Below are 16019 nucleotides of genomic sequence, written 5' to 3' on the forward strand. Positions count from 1 at the left end.
TCACTACTTCAAACTCCCCCTTTTCAAACTCATCCCAACCCTTCTACCCCTACTCCAAACTCTACTAAACACACATGAAGAACAAGTTACTTACCTTCGGTAATGCTTTTTCTGGTGGATACAGTATATGCCTGTGGATTCTTCAACTTTTGAATTACCCCAATGCGCAGCATTCCACGGAAACATTTCTCCTCCGCTCTCCCATGTTGATGAGACGTCACAATGGAACAGCTCCGGACGGGACTCTGTGTGAAGTCAGAGCCATAAGAAGACCTCAACGGCGTGCTGACGTCAGTTCCACCCATTTTTCCATTCCTTCGAGGTGAATGGACAACATTTTCACAAGTATACCCAGTGTACAAACACAACCAAACCTGGAAATTCTTCATCATAGACATTTCCCAGTGCCAAGTATCACATCATTTCTACAACAAATCACATAAGAAATATATTGATTATTTTTGGGTATAAGCAGACAGGCATCAGGGAGGTGGATGGCTCAGTGAGGAATCCACAGGCAGATTCTGTATCCACCAGAAAAAGCATTACCAAAGGTAAGGAACTTGTTTTTTTGATGGATACATCTGCCTGTGGATTCCTCACCTTTTGAATTGAATCCCCAAGCAGTCCTGCTCCTGGAGGAGGGTGTGTGCCTGCCTATATCAAAAAATCCTGCAGCACAGAAAAAACAAAATGGACGTCCCTCCTCAGTGACAAAGCCAAAAAATAGTGCTTTGCAAAAGTCTGGAGGGAGGATCAAGTTGCCGCTTTGCAGATGTCTACCACAGGGACAGCTCTAGCCAAAGTCGAAGAAGAAGACTCAGCCCTTGTACAATGAGCACAAATACCTTGAGGAGGCACCTTCTTGGCCAGGGCGTAGCAGATCTTGAAACACAGCATAATTCACATGGACAGCGTTCTTTTGTGGACAGCCCTGCCCTTCACCTTGCAAACATAACCAATGAACAGTTGATCATCCAACCTGAAGACCTTGGTTCTGTCCAAGTAGAAGCTGACTGCCCTCTTGAAGTGAACCCATCAAGATGGGAGAACCAAATTCAAATCCCACTGAAGCATGATAAAAGGAGTGGGAGGAAACCTATTAGTGAGATCCTTAATGAATCTCATAACTATGGGAGATTTAAACAATGAGGGTTGGTCTGGTAAACAGAGAAAATCAGACAAATCAGATTAGTAGCCCTTAACAGTAGCTACGGTACAACCCTGTTGCGCTAAGGAAAGAGAGAAACCAATCAATCTCTCTCCACACCATTTAACAAACTTGGCTCACCTACCAGAATAGACTTGGTGGAGTGTCTTCTGGCTTATAATATAATGTCCACCACATCTGTTGGGAGAGAGAAAGAACTCAGGTTGCCCCGTTCAATCTCCAGGCATGAAGGTGCAGGCTTTGGAAATGGAGATGTAGAACCTGCCCCTGTGACTGCGAGAGAAGGTCTGCCCTGAGAGGGAGATGGAGCGGAGGTTGCAATGAGAGGGAAAGGAGGTCTGTGTACCACATCCTTCACGGCCAATCCGGGGCGATCAATGTGACTTGGGCCCCGTTTTGGTGAATCTTCATCAGAATCCGAGGAATCAAGGGTATGAGAGAAAAGCGCAAAGAAGCTGTGAGCCTCAATCGAACTGAGACGCGTCCCCCAATGCTCCGCTCGTCAGATACTGGAGACTGCAGAATGCCAGACAGTGCACATTTACTTGAGTGGCAAACAGGTCCAACTAAGGAAACCCCCATATCCTGAAAATGTGAAGGACCACCTCTGGAAGGAGACACTACTCATGATCGGCCGAATAATGCTGACTGAGACTGTACGCACGCACTTTCAGTTCTCCGGCCAGATGATTTGCGAATACGCAAATCTGATGGTCCTGAGCCCAGGACCTCAGTCGCAGAGCCTCTCTGCAGAGATGATACGACCCTACTCCTCCCTGTTTGTTTATGTACCACATTGCAACAGTGTTGTCAGTTAGGACCTGAACCAACTGACCCCGAAGGGAAGCCAAACCTATCTTCCACAATTCCAGAAGATTGATGTGAAACAATCTTTCCTCTGGAGACCAAAGACCTTTGACCGTCAGATCCCCCAGATGGGCTCCCCACCCTAGAGTGGAGGCATCAGTTATCACTGAGGCCACAGGAGATGGAGGTTGAAAAGGCTTCCATTGAGACAGGTTGCCTGGAACACTCCACCAGAACAGATCGCTACAGTGTATCTGGAGATTCTGACCACCTCTTCGAGATCTCTGTTGTGTTGAAACCACTGCTTGCAGAGGCACCACTGGAAGGCCCTCATATACCAGAGTGGATAGTTGACCAACAGTATGCAGGAAGCACACATGCCGAGAAGGGGAAAGACCTTCAGCACTAGAACAGCCGCTCCATTCTGAAAAAGGGAAATCATAGCTTGGATGTCGTGAATCCTCTGTAGAGGTGGGAAGGCATGACTTACGATAATGTCCAGTACTGCCCCTATGAACAGGTTGCACTGAGAAGTCACCAGGCGAGATTTAGGTACATTTATCAAAAACCCCAACTTGAACAAGAGATGTGTTGCTACCTGCAAATGATGCAGCACCATCTTTGGCGTCTTTGCTTTGAGCAGCCAGTCATCCAGATAGGGAAAAACAGGAATCCCCAACCTTCTAAGATGAGCAGTCACCACTGCCATTACCTTTGTGAAGATCCGAGGTGCGCAAGTAAGGCAGAAAGGAAGGACCGCAAACTGGTAATGTTGAGACCCCACCATAAAATGGAGGTACTTTTGATGCGACTTCAGGATGGGAATGTGAAAATACGCATCCTGCAAATTGATCAGCACCATCCAGTCTTCCTGCTGCAGCGTCAGAAGAACCTGAGCCAGGGTCAACATCTTGAACTTCTCCTGCCTGAGGTAAAAATTCAAGACCCTGAGGTCTAGGATCTGCCTCAATCAACCGTCCTTTTTGGGAATCAGGAAGTACAAAGAGTAGCACCCCTGACCTCCGGAACCATCTCTATTGCACCCTTTTACAGCAATGACAGGACCTCCTGCTAGAGAAACAGAAGATGCTCTTCTGAGCAAAAGCCCTGACGGGGAGGGATAGGATGGGGGAACGCCTGGAAGGGTAGGGCATACCCATTCTCTATGATGTTACAAACCCAGACATCTCTAGTAACAGAACTCCATTGCTGTAGAAAATGGGACACCCGTGCTCCCACGGGACAAGCATGCTTTAGGATGGTGGAACTAGAGCTGCTTCCCTGCCACACCAGCTGGAGGGTCAGAAGAGGAGGAGAAGAATTGCTGTTGTGCAGCACCCCGCAGACAACCTCTGCTTTTTTCCCTATAGGATCTGTACAAGGGATTGGTCTGCTGCTGCTGTGGTTGTTGCCTGGCATGAAAGGACAATTTTTTTCCAAAGCCACAAAACCTGCGGAACTGCCTAAAGCTCCTAGGTTGAGATTGAAGCCCCAAAGACCTCGCTGTGGCTTTGATGACCTTAAAGTACTGCAGCGCCGAATCTGCTTTAGCCCCTAATAGGCGGGAACTATCGAAGGGCAAATCCAGCAATGCAGCTTGAATATCAGGTGAGAATCCCGAACCACGCAACCATGCACGCCTCCTTGTTGCCACAGATTATTCCATTGCCCTGACTACTGTGTCCAGACCAGATTGGATCACTTGGCGGGCAGCAGCTTGGGCGTCTGACAACACCTCCAAGAAATGCCCTTGCACCCTCTAGGGCAATTTTGGGACAACCTCCATGAATGAGTCCATGAAGGCATGGATGCAGCAACCCATGAGACACGTGGTATTTGTGGACTTGATTGGCATACTTCCGGAGGAGAACACCTTCTTCGCTGATTGCTCCATGTGTGGGACTCCCTATCAACACAGTAGATGGTTAGGAAGCTGCAGACAGCCTTGAAGAGCATGTAGCCTGGACCACCAAGCTTTATGGTGAAGGATGGGTGGACAGAAATGCAGGATCCCCCAGAGCCACCTTGTACCTCCTTTTCATGGTCCTGGAAACCGTTAGAGTGGACATCGTCTTCTGACAGACATCCAGAATGGGATCTGTCAATGGCTCATTAAAGGGAATCAAAGGCTCTGAAACAGAGGAAGGAGAATGGAGCACTTCGGTAAGAATATTAGATCTTAACTCCGCTGTAGGAAGAGGCAAATCCAGGAGGTCAGCAGTCTTTCTGATTAAAGCGTGATATGTGGTTGCCTCCTGCATCGCCAGGCCCTTTGGTGATGAAAGCTCCCACTCAGGAGAGGTGCCCAGCCCACTAGCCTCTTGCGAAACCTCAAAATCCAGGTCAGGATCTAAAATCTTCCTCAGCCCATCTATGTCCCTCCTGGTACTCTTCTTCCTCCAACATCCTTTGAGCCTCTCTCCGAGATCTCATCCTTGAAACCGGCATCAGTGGTGCCAGGTGGGGCACCAGGGACTTTGGGATCGGCGTCGAAGGGAGATCAACAGGAACAGGATTCTAAGCCGGTCAAGGTAGAGCTGGCGCCAGTTCAGAACCAGACCGCGCCAGGGATAAACCACCTAGAGGAGCTCTTCCCTCCAAAGACTGCAATGGCATTGAAAATCTTGGCTTCGGAAAGGGACAGCTCCCTGGAGCCATAGTCATGAAAGACATGAGTGTGCCTGGGGAAAGTGAGGGGGCAAACCTCCCAAGGGATATGCCAACAGACCCATGTGGCCAAGAAGCGCACCAGTTGGGTTTGCAGCTCTGACAAACAAGCCGAACAACGCATTTAAAAAATGAAACGGATCCGAAGCCGGGAAAACAGGATATGACGGATCCGGTATCACAGGCTCTAAAGCCATTTGAGGAGGCAGCAAATTTGGCTCCGGTTGTGGCTCCGGAGACCGCGGAGCCACAGGTGGAGTGGTTGACTTCGGCAATGGTGGAGGCATTGCATCTCTCTGAGCCGGTAGAGTCACTGCACTCTAATACAGAGACGGGGCCTGAGACTCCTCCGGTGAAGGAGTTCGAGAGATCTCATCCCTGCAATGGCATCCAAGACTCAGGGACACAGACTTCAAAATCGAATCCTTCGAAGAGCAACGCCGAGAACCATAGCGCTGCTTCCTCTAGGGCTTCTTAGAAGACCTCAAAGAGTGTGGAGTCGGCGACTTCGAGCAGGTACGTGATCTCTTGTGACATCTCCTTTGCTTTTTGGCCTTGGCCATGAATAATTTGGCCTCCTTCTCCTTTAGCGCCTGTGGATTCATGCACGTGCATGAAGTGCATGTCCCGACGTCATGGTCTGACCAGAGACACCAGGGTCAGACTGACCATAGTGGGCACTGCACGTTTCCCCAGTGGACGGAAGGGTGAGGACTGTTTTTTGGCTGTGCGGGGCAGTTTTGTGGCAGTGCTGCAATATCGACCTCCTGTAACAAAATATAAACGCAGAAGTGGTCCCCACTAGAGCTTCTCAGTGCTGGTTTCTCTTCCCAGTCCGGCCGTGAGAGACACCATAAACAATCTTCATGGGGGTCAGTGATGGACATCTGGCCCCCACATTCTCTGCATGACTTGAAACACAACTTCCTCTGACTAGTCATCTTCAACGGCTACAAAGTCACAACAACACCAATAAAGAAACTCCCGGAAATGGAGAGCCTGGGAAAAAAAACGTTACACGTCAACGGCACGGAAAAAAGGGCACTGACGTCAGCACGCCAATGAGGTCTTCTTATGGCTCCAAAGAAGTAACGCGGACTTGTGTGCTAAGTCTTTCCATTGTGATATCCTCTTCGACTTGGGAGAGCTGAGGAGAAAAGTTCTGTGGAATGCAGCACATTGGGGTAATTCAAAAGGTGAGGAGTCCACAGGGAGATGTATCCATCAGACATCAAGAGCACACACCTAACATAACCCATGCACCAGAGAAAACAAAAAAAAAATTGTTTTTAAACTATCCCATTAGTAATCTTGGGTTCCACATAGCATGCTACTTCCCGAAAAAGCGTTTCAATACCTTGTCATGTGTTGTAAGCGCAATATAAATATATTTACAATTTAAGAAAGATGAAATGAGGGAAATAACTGGATATTCATCAAATAAATGTTTTCCTCATGAACTATACAAATGCTAAAAACCCCTATGCACAGATTCACACTTCTTGACAAAGAACAATACATTTGCTCACGTACCCAATGTTGGCTAGACCGCTGGTCATGGATGGAGATGATGGGGGAGTTGCCGCTACATCCTTCATCAGTCCTGTTGCAGAGGGGGGTGATGTTGAGGGGACAGTCAGGCTGATAACTGGCAGGTCATCAGTATCTCCTAGCAGGAAAGCAATACCTCAACATTAGAACTTCTGCCTTTGTAGCTATAGGTTTAATGGCAGAGACAGGATAAATCATTTGACAAACATCACGGCCTGCTGCATAGCTGCAAGTGTAGGTCTATAAGCACAGCAGTTGCAATGAGTGCTATAAGTAAAACCAAAGTATAGGTGAACAGAGGCAGGAAATGTGGGTATTGCTGATGCCAACAGATGCCCCTCAATCATGCATGGTTGCCAATATTACTTGTGTGTGGAATAACTATGTGGTACTATAGAACCGACAATGCAGTTAAAACTGGACTGATAGTAGGAATCTCCTGACAATCTAGGAAGATTGCATATCTTGCAGATGGGCTCATGGACAGCTTGTGTGAAAGTCAAGTTAACACTGACACAACAATTACTTACCTTTGGTAACCCTTTCTGGAACAGATCATCTAATCGTATTTTCCTCACATTGTGAATTCCTCCAGCCCTACGACTGCACCCGAAGAATTTTAATAGCAATTCCCTCGCGCATTGGTAGGTTGTGGCATTGTGCGGCTCCACGTTGGATCGATCCGCCCCAGATGTGACATTGGGGCTACTGTATATACACCACCTCCATGCGTTGAAGGTAGTTTCTTTCTGATCTCTGGGCACACCATCCGTCGGGAAGCCCTCAGAAATCAGAATATGCCAGTGTGCAGATCTCTAGATTGAGATTTTATAAATGGACAGTCCATTCCACACAATAGGGAGGAAGGTAGGTCGGTCGGTCGGTGAGGAATCTGCGGTTAGATAGAGACTATCAGAATAGCTGTTACTGAAGGTAAGCAACCTGTCATTCTGATCGAGATTTCTAATTGCAGATTATTCCGCTTGTGAATAGATACCAAAGCAATAAGCCCCCATGTGGTGGGACTGTAAAATGGTGCAGACCAGGGAATCCTGCAAGACAGATCGGGCAAAATGGCCATGCTGCCAGACCTAGCCATCCAGGCAGTAATGCTTTGTTAACGTGTGGAGAGACACCCAGATAGCAAGCTAGCAAATGTCTGCCAGTGCAGTGGTAGCATATTTCACTCTTGTGTAATGAGAATGCAAGCATTCTGGAGGGTTGCTTTTTTAGCTAGCCAATAGAAGATCTTAATACATAAGACAATCTATCAGAATATGGTTCTCTTTTGCACAACTTACCCCTTTTTTGCACTGGAGAAGCCCACAAACAGTTGTTCATCTCAACGAACAGCTCTAGTATGATTAATGTGAAAACAGAAGACCCTCTTAGGCTCAAGAGGGTGGAGCTGTTCTTTCTTCTTCACTGGGTGAGGTGGAGTGTAGAAAGCCAGCAAGGTGATGGAGTATCCACTGTGGAAGGATAACATCCTTCGGAAGCAATGCCGCTTAAGTCCAGAGGACCAATTTTGTCTGAGAAGAACAATATGTATGGCTGTTAGATAGACAGGGCCTGGACTTTACTCACTCGCCTTTCAGATGTAAGGTCAGCAGGTGTAAAGTCAGCTGTGCATTGGTTTAAAGGCAGTGCACATCAGGTAAGTAAGAACCAAATTCACGTTCCAGTATGGCATCACAAAAGGTGTTGGCGGGAACATGCAGGTCACGCCTTTCAAGAACAGTATTAATGGGGGAGACAACTAGATGTCAGACAACTTTGCACCCAAGAGTTGGATATTATGGGGGAGAGGGGAACACCGGGCAACAACCTTCACCCAGCATCCTGCATATGCTGTCCTAGACGATGGATGCCCGGCTGCCAAGATTGTGACAACCACTTCGAAAGGAAGATCAAAAGCTAACAACCAACGCCATTTAATCCTAAAGCATGGAGGGGCAGGTTGTACAGGCACAGGTGCAGGACCTTTTCCCTGCTGCTGTGACAGGAGATCTTCCTCGAGGGGCAGCTGGATTGCAGGAAAAATGGTAATTGCTGGAAGTTCCAGGTACCACACTCTCCTCTCCCAGTCCAGAGAATCACTAGGATGACTTAGGCTTGGTATTTCTTGATCTTTTCCAGCACTTTGGGTTGAAGAGGTCAGGGTAAAAAGGCATACTGGAGTACTAAGCCCAAGTTGAAATGTAAGACATCTCTGAAGGTGAACTGCCTTGGGAACGTCAGCGTCCAAAAGCTTCAACACTACACGGGCTCTGCAGTTTCAAATAGATAAAGACAGGATTCTCCCCTTCATTGGAAGATGCCCTGTGCCACCACTGAGTTTAACTGCCATTTATGATCAGCTAGGCAATAGTGGATGAGTTTGTCAACCGTGCCATTTAAATATCCAGTCAGATACAGGGCAATCAGGGGAATGCCCTGAACGTTCAGCTACTTCCAGGCCTTACAACCCCACCCCGCCCTGTTTGCTGCAATACCACATGGTGGTTATGTTGCACTGAGAAGTGATACTCGCTCCCCATTGAAGGTCGGGAGGAGCACCTTTAGAGCAAAGAGAATCACTCGCAACTGCAGCAGGTTGATGTAGAAGCGAGTGTCCATTGGAGACCAGAGTCATCTGATCTCCACCTAGCCTGGATGATCTACCCAACCCAGCACCGTCACCACCGTCAGTTCTGGGTGGGGTAGTGAGAGGGGTCTGCCATCAGTTCAATTGCAGTTAATCAGCCAAAAATGCAGGTCTTTCGACGTCTCCTTCAACACCTTGATAGTCTCGGACATAAGATTCTACTGCAGAGCTCACATGTGCCACCTGGTGTGGGTCAAGAGCAGGATGCAGGAGGATAAGAAGACTCAGAGCTGCTCTCGCTGAGACTCAGGTCAAGGGTTGAAACAACAGGATCATAATCCAAGTGTCCTGGGCTTGTTGAGGCAGAACAAAGGCTCAGAAGAGCACCATATCCAGGATCACTCTGATAAAAAGGTCTATTGTGAAGGAGTCGGTGTGATTTCGACCCATTGATCGAAAACACCAACAAAGTCAACGCATTGATTGTTGTCTGGGGCGGCTTACACCTGCTTGAGGCGAGCCTGCCTTCAATAGTCCGTTGTAGAGGTAGGGGAAGGCTAGTTTTACCAAACTACAGATTGGGTGTGATTACCACAATCATCTTCGTGAACACGCAAGGTGCACAGGTAAGGCTAAAGGGAAGTATTGAGAACTTGTTCTTTGGCTACCTGAAACCGCAGGTAGCGTCTGTGCAGGACGGGAATGTGGAAATAAGAGTCCTGGAAATCTAGACTCCTAACTCCAGGGAAGACATTAGTTGGGTCAGGGTAAGCATTTTGAACGTGTTCTTCCAGAGAAGGAAGTTCTTGAAGGGTGAAGGTCTAGAATGGTTTGACAGCCTCTTTCCTTTTTTGGTACAAGAAAATTTGAGTAACAAAAAGTCCTGTTCTCTGGTGCTAGCACCCTTTCCATGGGCAAGTGGTACTCTGGGAAGAATTGTGGTGTGGGTGGCATATCCAGTGGTGTGACAGGAAGGGTAGGGAGTAGTCTGGTTCCACAATCTATAGCAGCCACTGGTCAGATGTAATGCTACTCCACCCTAGGAGATAGAATGTGAGGCAGCCTCTCACGTGCGCTATGGAAGGTGAGTAAACGTGGTTTTGCGGCAAGATTAGCACGTTGCCACTGGGGGTCTGGACCCTATCAGCTTGATCCTCGGCCTCTACTTCTAAAGGACTAGGCGGCCTACTGCTACTGAGGCATATACTGCCATTGCCTCTGCCTGTATCCGCTGCCGAAGCTTTTAAAGGGAAACGTTTGCTAAGGGAACTGCTGAACAGGAGGAGCTAGGCCTAAAAAGTGGGCAGTGGTTTTGTTCTCCTTAAATCTTTCTAAGTATGATTCTGCCGTCATTCTAAACAGCCTAGAGCTATCAAAGAGCATGTCCATCAAAGGCTGTTGGACGTCAGAAGAGAAAAAAAGAGAACCTCGTGGAGCTAATACAGGTGTGGTGCCCAACTGCCCTTCGTAGATGGTTGGTAGGATCCAAGCACTAGTGAATGGAGTGCTTTGCTGCATCTTGGCCCTTCATAATAAGACAATGCAGGATTGACTGTTTCTCATCCAGGGAACCTGGCAAGATGTCCTCCAGTCTGTCCCACAATGCATGCGAGAATCACATTATGGTTAAGAAGAGCTGTGGATGGCTGTACTACCAAGCTCTCCGGAGTAGGGTGATGTTCAAGGAGAAAATCGTGAGCCCAAAGAGCAGCTCTATGCTGCCCTGCCACTTGCCTATTAGCAGGGGGGTGGCAAGCTCCTGGCTTCACTCAGGTGCCCATCATTACATTTCTAAGGGCTAAAGTGAAGGGAAGCAGAGGTTATTGGCTTGTATGTCCTAGGATGAGCATTCCTTTCAAAACATTATCTTCACCTCAAGTGTGGGCAGAGGGGTCCAAAACCTCTGCCGCCGTCGTAATCACTGCTTTTGCATATGTTGAGTTACATTTTCCATTATATTATTGAAAACAGATGGAGCTTCTCATTCACAACAAGCAACATACAATTTCCACAAAACCTTGACACCATTTTGCATTTTAGAAAGGTAAATAATGATGTAGTCTTCGAGGCAGTAAAGGCCGTCTGAGACATCTGCCCCCCTCTGTTCTCTTTCACCTCTTGAATCTAACGTTTCTTCTCCTATATTTTCTGTTAGCCAGAGGGTATCCCCCAAACCATGATATTTCAACCAGTATCCCAAAATTCCTCTAGCCTCATATGTTACATTTTCTGCCTTCATACATACAGTACATTCCCTGTTGCCAGTCTCTTTTTACTGGAGAGTCAAATGGAATTCACACATTTCTGCCACATCCTGTTTAGTGACACCCCCCCCCCCAAGCCGAAGCATGCAAAATATCAGCTTAGTTCAAGAAATATCAACATCATTGGGGATTCCCAGAAAAAGTACTGTGAAGCCATTGAAATGCCAGTGAAGGATTTTCCCCTGCTCCCTTGTTATACTTCTCCAATATCCAATATACCCGAAATCATATTGTAATCCCTCAGTGTGGGCAAAAACGTACCCTCTTCTCTATTGCTTTCAAGCACGTTGGGGTTCGGGCCCTTCCCATTTTATGGAACCTACTCCTATTGTGGGTATGCTTAATGTAATATTTTTAATTGCCCCAGGTGCAATCGTGTCTTTATTGTGACCTCTCTTGAGTGTATCAATCAGCCTCCCACTCAGTATCCTTCAATTCTTCCAGGTCCTCTTTGCATTGTGTTCCAAAATGTAGAAATCTGTCCAGCATTTTATTAATACGAGTTTTGTATGTAATGCAAACTGACCCTTTTCCCATCTCATCCATGAGCACTCTATTTTCTAATGCAATCTCAGTCCATATTAAGTCTTCCACTTGCATTGTGTGTCTTAGTTGAGTGTATTTGAATATTTGGCTTTGGGCTAGCTTGAATTCTTCTTGCAGGGATAAAAAAGGTCTAATCGAATCTTCCACAAGGGAATCTGCCACTTTTCATATTCCTGTGCATTCCAGTGCCAAGAAACCTTTTAATTTACCGACCAGGCTCTGAAATCCCTGATATGAAGGAGGGCAATTCCATAGGGACTTTCATTGCTATTTCGGTGTACCTCCATCCCATAGTAGGTTCTAAAACTCTCTATTTATTTTATGGAATATTGCTGGGTTTGGATGTGGTATGTTTTATACTATATAATAGCGTCGGAAGAGTGTTGGTTGTATCAGAGTAATGGGAAGGGTTCTCTGCTACATCAGCTGCATCTGCCCTGAATTCTTCCAGAATAGACTAAATTTGTTAGGAGGAATAGTTAGATTTTTGTGTCAAAAAACTTCCCAGACCTTTTAATCACTGTTTCGAAGAATGCACACTTCTCTGTTGCCTTATTCGGATTAGGAGAGGAAAGGTCAATGTCTGGAGAAGTCTCCAGTCCACATTTCTTTGTCAGAATAGGAATACAGGTGTGTCGTTTGCGACCTCGGGCAGTGGAAATTGAGTGTCAGAGTCAGATAAAAATATCAGTTCTGTTTCCGCCATCAGTGATGTCGAGCCTGGCTTCGCGATCCAGGGTTGTAGCGTAAGACGTAGCACCAGAGCAGGAGTCAGTGGAGCTGGACTCTGACCAGGGCCTACCTCGAACTGAGATTGAGTGGTGCTGTCTGCATCGGGCACGTGTCCACCAGTGGTAATCCTACTGGAGGCCACTTCAAACCCTTAGGTCCCACAGGTGCTCCAGAGGAATCGAGGGGGGTACTAAAAATATTGTCCAAGGCTAGATTAAACTCATGGTGCTGCTGAGCTGGTTCTGATGGCCCAGGGAATTTGGGGTGCAGCATTTGTTGCAAGTGGTGTGTGTGTGGGGGGGGTACAACTCTGTGGCCTGTAGGTACCCAGAGCGTTGATGGGAGTGGCAGGATGAAGAGGGCCTGTGCTTCACCTTCTTGTATTTTTTTTAAATCTTGGACTAACCAGAACCCCATGACTTTAAAGTTTAACCGCCGCAAGATCGGCTCCAGGAATGAGAGCACATCTGCACCTGGGCCAGGACTTCTTCAGCTTTTCTGAGGTTTTGCGACAGCAAGTTTGACTTAGCAGTCACAGAAAGCCGTCTTATTAATTTTCGGGTAGCATTGGCACGATTAAGAGCCATTTGTTTATTGCAGTCCTTGCAGGGTTTCAATCCTGTGGGTTTTGAAGGGGACATGTCCTTTGCATACTGGATACATTTGAGGGAAAGAAAACTCTCAAACTGACAGGAATTGATAGAGCACAGTATCCACGTAGGATGGTGTTGAAAAAAAGAAACCAACGTCAGTGAACAAAGGTGGCGCAGATATAGTGGCCCCAATGTCACATTCTGGGCAGGATGGATGGACACAGAGCCGCATGATGCTACGTACCAACGCCTGAGAGAAAGAAAGCAAGTTTTATTTAGACATTTGTCCATAAAATATTCTAAAACACAAATGACAATTAAAATAATTAAAAATGGCCAATCCTAACAACCCAACACCCCCAACCCACTACAGTTCATCATTAAAGAACAAGTTACTTACCTTCGGTAACGCTTTTTCTGGTGAATACAGTCTCTGCCTGTGGATTAATCACGTTTTGAATTACCCCTGCACCAGCATTCCACAGAAACTTTTTCAAAGCTCTCCCCTGTCGACAAGGACGTCACAAATGCACGGTTCCGCTTGTGACTCCATATGACGTCACCGGAGCCAAAAGAGGATCTAGTCGGCGTGCTGACGTCAGTTCCACTAATTTTTTCCGTGCCTTCGTGGGGAACGGATGGACTGACAACATATTGCAGGCATACACAGTATACAATATATACACAAATATACACACAGTATAAATGAAATAAGCAAGAAAATACAGGATGATCTCAAACTAAGACATTTCCTAAAAACAAGCATCTCAGCAAGGCAAATGACATAGAAATAGAAAAATGTCAAGCACAAAAACCTTTTCGGTAGATGTAGGTAGACAACGGGGAGGAGGGCGGGTCAGTGAGGAATCCACAGGCAGTTACTGTATCCACCAGAAAAAGCATTAACGAAGGTAAGTAACATGTTCTTCTGATGGATACATCTGCCTGTGGATTCCTCACCTTTTGAACTGAATCCCCAAGCAGTCCCTCTCCTGTCAGAGGGTGTCCACCTACTCATACCAAAAATTCCTGCAGCACAGAACGTGCAAAATGGTCTTCCCTCCCCACCTCTGAGTCTAAGCAGTAATGCTTTGTGAAAGTGTGGGGAGAGGCCCATGTTGCAGCCTTACAGATGTCTACCACAGGGACACCTCTAGCCAAAGTTGAAGACTTTGCTCTAGTAGAATGAGCTCGAATACTTTCAGGCAGCTCCTTCTTGGCCAAGGCGTAGCAGATCTTGATGCACAAGATGATCCACCTGAAAAGCGTTCTCTTATGGACAGCTTTACCCTTCATTCGTTCTACATAACCAACAAAGAGTTGGCTGTCCAGCCTCAAGTCCTTGGTTCTGTTCAAGTAGAAGCTGACTGCCCTTCTAGGGTCCAGACGATGAAGTCTCTCCTACTCCTTGGAATGTATGAGGAGTATCAACTGCCCTAGATGAAAAGGTGTAACCACCTTAGGCAGGAAAGCAGCTCTGGTCCTAAGAACCACCTTGTCTGCATGGAAGATTGTAAAAGGAAGCTTAGAACTTAGAGCCTGAAGTTCACTCACCCTCCTGGCTGAGGTAATAGCAACCAGAAAAACAGTTTTGAAGGATCACACAATCAAACAAGGGATTAAAGACAATAGGATAGGGCCTCAAAAACTTCATCTTAACTCGCAATCCTGACAAACCAAAGTACCACAAGAAATTCAAAAACTGATCAACATTTGCTCTTGGAATACCCACAGTCTAGAAAACCTTATAGGAAACCCCGGTGCAGTGGAATTCCTGCAAGCACACAATATCATTTTAGCCCAAGAAACGTGGAGCATAACTCAGAACAATATCATAGGCTTTGCCGGCCATCATGAGCCAGCAATAAAATCAGCAAAATTTGGACACCTATCCTCTTATTTCTCGACTAAATTGGATTGGACTCTAGAAAAACTAACTATAGGGACGAATTGGGTCCTTGTATCCAAACTGGAACAGCATAAAAGCAATGGGTCTGTAACGACATTAATACTACTTAATATTTACATCCATCCGAGTGAGGAAACAATAGACGAGCGCATGAATACGTTGTTAGGAATAATAAAATCACTACAGAGGCTGTATTGCCAGGTACAGTTCATCATTTCCAGTGACTTTAATATTAACTTATGTATTTCCCCAATGAATATGAATAAAAAGGGAAACAACTTCAGACGACGACTTGAATCATTTGGACTGATTCACCTCAATGGAAATACAAAAGTTGATTCACCGGCGGCAATAACCTTTTTAAGTGGGTCTAAAAACTCAACAATCGATCATACCTTAGTGAGTAAATCTGTAGCATGCCAAACAAGAAAATTCCTAATTGTACCACGCATAGAGAGCGATCATATGCCACAATTATTGCAATTGGAGCACTTTATAACCAGGCTGACAGCAGCAAAAAAATCTTTTTTCCACGCCACAAGCCTACAATTTAAAAAGACTGAGATGGCGTGGAATAGAGATTGAAAAGGTGATGGCAGGAGTATACCACCAAGCGGGTACAAGTGAAGAAAGGTCAGTGGAATCCGCAAGCCCATATCCACCGCAAAGCAGGGAAGGTGAAAGAGTAAGAGCCTGGGACATCCTAACAGGATCCTTAATGGAACGCTTTTCGGAAAACAAAAGTGAATATTCAGCTAGGCACCAGAAGTAGCACACGCGGACAAGCAGTCACCATCCCTGGTTCAATCATGAACTTCGCAAGCAAAAAAGCCTAATAGTATGCAGAATAAGAGCAATCTCAAACCAGTTAAAACAGGGAGAAAACCTGACAGAAGCGTGCTTAAAAATTTAAGAAAACAGTATAAGAAAAACTGCAGAGTAGCTAAATCTAGTTATCAGGTCGCAATATGGAACAAACTCCTTTTGGCTAGTAAACAACGGAATGGAAAACACTTCTGGTCTCAGATAAATTCACTGACACTCGGAAAAAACAGACATCAAAACGCAGGGATAAACGAGGAAGTATGGGCAGCCCACATAATGAGTATGTATAAAGAACCAAAGTTTAAACCAACCCCAGGTAGTCCAACATTAAAAAAGGACAGTAGGAGGCATATAGAACAAAACACAC

At 46.2% G+C, this 16019-nt stretch overlaps 1 protein-coding gene across 2 annotated transcripts in view; it reads right to left on the bottom strand.

Moving 5' to 3' along the window:
* Positions 1-16019, bottom strand: part of PACS1 (phosphofurin acidic cluster sorting protein 1) — a 1445983-nt gene that overhangs the window by 99930 nt on the left and 1330034 nt on the right. For both annotated transcript variants that reach the window (XM_078660756.1, XM_078660757.1), the window contains one exon: positions 6179-6314. In XM_078660756.1, the coding sequence (XP_078516882.1) occupies positions 6179-6314 (136 nt within the window). The remainder of the gene's footprint in view (positions 1-6178; positions 6315-16019) is intronic.

This window comes from Lissotriton helveticus, chromosome 9 (assembly GCF_964261635.1).
Source record: "Lissotriton helveticus chromosome 9, aLisHel1.1, whole genome shotgun sequence".
NCBI lineage: Eukaryota > Metazoa > Chordata > Amphibia > Caudata > Salamandridae > Lissotriton > Lissotriton helveticus.